We start from the raw sequence: 6,347 nt of genomic DNA, 5'->3' as shown, positions 1-6,347 counted from the left end.
TGAAAGGAAGAGGAATCACGGAACTGCAATTGCTTAGCTAAAAACAAAGTAAATGACAATAGTACTTTATTTCAATCTCCAATGTCAGATATTCAAAATTCCATCAAGATAGGATGATAGAAAACAGTTCCATTGTGAATTCATAATTAAAGGAAGGGGTAAGGAATGGCACTACTCCATCTTAGAGGTGATAATTCTTGGCCAGACGTGGTCCAGCCCAGAAATTTCTAAGCACAAGCCCAGGCTTTTTCTGAAGCGTACAAAATTCCAAGCTGAGCTTGGGTCCAATACTTCAAGCCCATATATATATATATATATATTAAATATTTTATATAATAATATATTATATTAAATATGGGAGTTGTCCTCTTAAACAAAGCCTTATATAAATTAAAGCAAGGCTTTTTATTTTTTTTTCTCTAATCATTGTGAAACTTTAATTACAAAAAAAAAAAAGAAACAATGTGGAACTTCACTTATGTAATAAAGAGAGACAAGCCAAACCAAAGCCAAGTCTTGGAATTAAACAAGGGTGCCATAGGCCCAAAGTCTATAGCCAAACCCAGCCTAATTTTGGATTATGTAATATACTTTTTCATATATTATTCATTATTCAGTCTAAAGGTTTTTAAAATAATTAAATTTATATAGTATCTATTAACAAGTTCAGGTCGAGAATGAGAATGAATAATTCAGATGATTTCCATGCAATAGTGGCGTCACATTTCGGCTTCCAGCATCTCAAGTTGATCTCTACATCCAATGGCCGTTTGATGTCAATTTCTATGTTGTACAAGACTCTGATACTTCATACCTATAAGAGTACAAGACCAATGCCTCTGCCATTTTCGCGGCAAAATTAGAAACATCTAAAGACAACCATTAGAAATTTCAAATAGCGACCATGATGAACACAAAGGTACCAAAAGAGCACGACCTTCTTCTTCAGACATTGAATCCTTTGCTTGAGAAGAAAAACCTACTTCACTGTCAGTCCGTCCTTTCTTTCCTCTTTCGTTTTTTTTTTTTTCCCTTTCTCTTCCTCAATTTTATGTTCATGGTTCAAGTGGGTCAAGTGGCCCATGATCGGCCCATCGACTCTATAAGCCCAAATATTAACGATGGAAATAAAGGACTTCACTTATCAAGGTTGAAGACCAGGTAGTCCAAAACTCTCGGTCAATCCTGTATTGAGAATTTGAGATAAGCTATGCCCAAGATGGCCCAAGCCCCAATGAAATCGGTCAAGACCCATTAGTTCCAAGCATAGCGCTGTGAAATGGAGGAAAACATTATCTCATTATTACCTTCTTATGGTGGCTTAGCTCTTGCTGGTTGCAGCGGTGACTTGGGAATTGGGATCAAATCCCCCATCATCAGGGTTGGTTGGGGCTTGGGGAGAGGGGGTATGAGTATGGGGACAGGTTACCACTCGTTGTTTGTAGTCCTTCAATTAGGTGCGGTGGCTAGTGGTGGTGATATGAGAGATGAAATTTAGCAAGTTGATCAAATACCTTCTATGTCTATAGATGCTTTTGAAAAGAAATAATAAATGTTTCACGAGATGAGTATGAGCAATTACTCTATGTTATATCTCAGCAGAATACAACTAGGACATAGTAATGGTCTGAGGAAGTATGTACATTATGGAATGGAGGAACATACTATCAATTTTTGTTATCATCTGCATGTCCCTAAACCAAAAGCCCTTTGGCCGTACGTTTATGTTGGAGAGGCCCAGATGAAGCGGTTACGTTTGTGGTCACAATATCCCACTTAAAAACATCCTGCATTCCAAAACTAGCTTGTTAATTTGGGCTAAAGAAGAGTTTGGATTTCGATGGTCCAATATGTGACTCACTCTAATATCCCCTGAAAAGAAATGTCTTTGTTGATCTCACATCTTATTTCAAGGAAAGCAGCTTCAAAGACTGGCCAAGAAAATAGATGAACCCAAGTTCAGATATAGCCAGCCAATTACACGTACATAGATCTTTTGGAGGAGTAGAGGAAGTAGAACAGAAATCTCTCCCTCTATGAACGTCATTCAATAGAAAAATTTCATTCTGATTCTAACTTGCACCTTCTAACGGCTTAATTCCAAGCCCTCATGCATTGTGATATCAAGGGACTAAGGGCATATTTGGTTGTCAAACTAAGGTAGAATAAAATTTAAGTTATCATCATTTGAAATTTTGAAACTAGAGGAACAAGATTGATGCATTAATGCATTAATACATACACAAACCACAAGGTGCTCTGTCAATACCGTGGTAAAACTATGGTCGACTGGTTAAAGAAACTTCGTGTGGATAGATCATAGATAGCAGCATCATAGGGAACTTGGGAAGTCTTCATGACTGTCTTAAAGTTGTAGTCAATATTACTATGGAATAGCATGTGCTGCTGAAGAACCGAGAGCCCCCAAGGCCAAGGGAATCTTAAGCCAATTTCGCCAGTTGATTCCGGATTTACGAGTGAGCTACATATCTAGAGTACCATCTTAACCTAATTCCACGCATCATTTCATTTAACCATCAACGTTCTTTACAATCCACAATATAAGAAGTTGCAAATCCCAAGCGTAGAATTGCAGAAGCAATAATTAAAGAAGAAATTAACTTAAATTTATACTCAATATATATATATATATATATAACAGATGAAAGAGAACGAAATTGTTATTTATGTTTCCGATGGGAGAACTTTGCTCCCGGTTTCTATATACAAAACTCGGTTTACATTGGTGTGGCAGGTCGCAAGCATATGATTAATTTTCAAAATAAGGGAATCCCTTTTTTCATTTTCTAAGTGAGTGTTTGATATTGATGTCGTTTTGTGAGAAAGTGGTGCTACGTACGTGTTATATCAGAGAAAATGGTACTTCAAATTAACAACACCCTCTTGTTTGATATCGTTTCCTCAGGAAAAAAAAAAACGTTGCTCCAGATCATATCTTAAAAATCGGAAAAGTATGGTCTGGAGTAATACCAAATTCATTACTGTCAGCGGTAAAATCATGTGGCATTATCTTGGCCGTTAGATAATATAGATCATATTGAAAACGTTACTGCCATCACTGATACCAAGCAAAATCAATGCTGTTTTCTCAAAAAACAGTCTATGTGACAGTACCAATTCCAAACAAAAAAATAAGCACCGTTTTCTCAGATTTCATCTCTAAATGCATAGTATCGTTTTTCTCATAGAACAGTGCAATGCTCCTATCACTTATGCCAAACACCTATTAAGACAATGGGCTTTAGTTCACAGGCTGAAAAGTTGGAGATATTGGCTTCAATGATACCCCATCCTCTGTTTAGCTTTGACTTCAATGTCCATCTTTTAGATCCGAAGCTGCAAGCTAAAACAGCAATCCTGTGAGGTTGAGCGAGAGACAACATCAACCAGCTGAGATAGAAGAATTGATTTCTCCTTGGTTGGCCTTTCAGAAGTTGTTGGGTTAGCCACTGAAACGTGAAGTCAGATGAATGAAAATGTCTTCTTTGCAAGGAATCGTAAGACCACCCATTGGATGATCAAACTCAAACTCTTCCTCAGCCTGACCCAACAAATCTTGGAACCAAGGTTAGTTCAAATAGGATAATGGAACAACAAATCTCCTCTTTTTACTTTCCAGTCTCACCAACATAAACTGCGAAATGACCCTTAGGAACATCACCCATTGTTGCTGCAGGCAATTGGGTCCTTGCTGACAGAGTGTCGGAGAAGCTCCTTTGCATGAAGCATACCAGGCAAACGGATACCCATGGTGTTTTCAAGGTTAATCAGGAAGGAAATATTAACAAGATATTGATCCAAAAGGTGTGATATGGGGGAGAACACAAAAAAGTGTTTGTTTACACGATAGCTAGGCGAATTGAAGTCCTATATAAAATATATATTTGGCTTTCAGCATGTGCATCATATATACATATGGAGGCCGAGGGAAAATCGTTTGGAAAGAAATGTAGCTCAAGTGAGAGATTTTCCCAGCGAGAACGAGAGAATTAAATTGTGCATACCTGGGCGAGGTTCCGTCACGCACATATGAAGTCACATGATCTTGCCTAACCTGCAGTTCATTAATTGTCATAAATATATAATTTGTGGGGACTGAACAATATATGTTGTAGCTCAAACTTAATTACCAGCACATCATGCCCAACAAATCCCACTTGTGTAGACATCAAGGGTGGACCATGGAACGGATTATCTATATATCACCAATCCTTTCAAGTTTCAATTGGTGATTATGAAGATCATCAGGCGAGAGTTACTTATTGGCAACTAGGGGTCGGTTGGGCCCTCTAAAAAATGACGTTCAAATCGAAGCGCTTCCTTTGGATCTAGCAATGTGGGGTCATCTGTACGTTGCAGCCATTACTGGGGAAGGTAAAGTATAGAGGGAGATGGGATGACGATGACATTACATGTGTTGATTGTTCATGATCAGTCAAGTACGTACTAGTAATTTGAGCATTCCAAAAGCCTTGTAATGGGACCAACTCATTACCAAACACAAAGCCTCTATTATATATTATTTGGGGGCCAAGCCCAAGGTTTTCATAGACAACACTATAGAGAAGCTTAGACTACTGAAAACTTTGTTTTGATCACTTATGCTTTCCGACCATACATCTGTGGTGACCTGATCATTCACCTACATGTGTTAACACTTGGGCCTGGCAGTCTGGCACATACAGTTTACCGTCCCTACCAACCACAAGTGTTGGTAGTGGCCTGATAAATGACTTGTCTAAGACCAAGGACCCCTCCAACGAGGACTAGGAGTCCGGTGCCCAACATTGTCATAAATATATTTTGAAGCCATATTAATTCTCCAATTCCCAACCTTTCAATCAAGTAACCCAACTTATTCAAATGGGTCCTCCTTAGTCTGTTATTCAAGCAACAGGGCATGGTGAACTGTTGCAATTTGCAAGGATAACCTAGCATGACCAATCAATAAATCTTGTTTGATATCCTATTTGGGAGCAAAGCCATGTGAAACCGTCATGACTCACATCAGTTATGTCAGTTAGTGGCACCCAAGTTTTACATTCTTGTATATATATTATGTGTGAGACCCAAATATACCATCTCACGCCACAAATTCACAAATTCTATCCTCTGTTCTCAAAGCTTTCGTTGATATCCAGAAATCCAAGTATAGTTGTTCATAGAGGCCATATGGGTATCCGTTTTCCAGGAATTACTCATGCCAAGATGATTCTCCGACGCTCTGTTCTTACTGCAAACCATACGACTTCAGCGACCATAGACGTCCCTAAAGGCCACATTGCTGTTTATGTTGGAGCAACCCAGAAGAAGCGGTTTGTTGTACCAATATCCTATTTGAACCACCCTTCCTTCCAAAAGTTGCTAAATCGGGCTGAAGAAGAGTTTGGGTTCGACCATCCAATGGGTGGTCTCACCATCCCATGCGAAGAACAGGCATTCATTGATCTAACATCATGTTTGAATGGTTCATGAGACGTAGGGTAGGGATCAAGAAAGACAAAAAGGAAGTCTAGATTTTGTAAAGCAGAGATGTAGCAAATTACATGTATATAGAATTTTGTAGAGTTAAGGAAGAAGAAAAGATTCGATGTCTCTTCCTTTGAGCATTATTTAATAGAAATTTTTGTTTTTATCCTCATGGATTCTCAAACAATAATCCCGTCTTTGTTCTCTTTCTTCTGATTATTTAAAGATAATTAGGGTGATTTTGTATCGGGTATTAAAAAAAACGGGGTCATAGACCCATATACAAGATTGGGAATAAAATTGTTTGGGAAATCAGCCAAGAAAAAATGAAAGGATGGGAGGTTAATCCATCTTTGGGTTCCCAATTCCAGCTATCAAGGGGCTGACTATTATCAGATTCTACTGTGTATATCTATTTCTTTTGGAGTTACAAAAAATATCGGAGTCATCATGTCAAGAGAATGGAGAAAAAACTTCAAAGATTTTTTTTTTCTGTTTTTGGTTGGAAACCTCCATAGAAATGGAATATTAGAGCTTCACCCGGTGGGACTAGAATCCTTAATCCTTTCAGAAAGATCATGCCCCAAATTATGCAGACTAGAATCCTTAATCCTTTTATGGACTTAATGAAGTTTGGATGATGTCCGAACCCCTGAAGGAGACCAAATTTTTTAAGTAGCTTATTTAGAGAATGTGTTTCTATATCAATCTTCTGATCTGCCATGATAATGAGTATTGAATACCTGGCTAAGGCAACCCAATTTAGAGGCTAATGAAAGGTCAAGCCTGCCAATTCACAGACATGACCTCACTATTTTAACCTTCAGAACGCTGGAGGATTTCTTTTTGTTGTGCCT

General features: G+C 38.2%; 1 protein-coding gene across 1 annotated transcript; it reads left to right on the top strand.

Annotated features, from left to right (window-relative positions):
- The first annotated feature begins 5,107 nt into the window (after positions 1–5,107).
- Positions 5,108–5,732, top strand: LOC148851144 (auxin-induced protein 15A-like). Its single transcript, XM_088946492.1, has one exon. The coding sequence runs from the start codon at positions 5,194–5,196 to the stop codon at positions 5,494–5,496; it is 303 nt and encodes a 100-aa protein (XP_088802618.1). The 5' UTR covers positions 5,108–5,193; the 3' UTR covers positions 5,497–5,732.
- The last annotated feature ends 615 nt before the right edge of the window (positions 5,733–6,347 follow it).

The sequence above is a fragment of the Nelumbo lutea genome, chromosome 5 (genome assembly GCF_056320005.1).
Source record: "Nelumbo lutea isolate HS-2025 chromosome 5, American lotus-T2T, whole genome shotgun sequence".
Classification (NCBI taxonomy): domain Eukaryota; kingdom Viridiplantae; phylum Streptophyta; class Magnoliopsida; order Proteales; family Nelumbonaceae; genus Nelumbo; species Nelumbo lutea.
Note: the sequence above shows the minus strand (reverse complement) of the source record. Positions and strands in the feature narration are given on the sequence as shown.

Bases quoted from the DNA above. Each gene is read 5' to 3' on its own strand.
- LOC148851144 (XM_088946492.1), top strand. From the start codon at position 5,194: ATGGGTATCCGTTTTCCAGGAATTACTCATGCCAAGATGATTCTCCGA.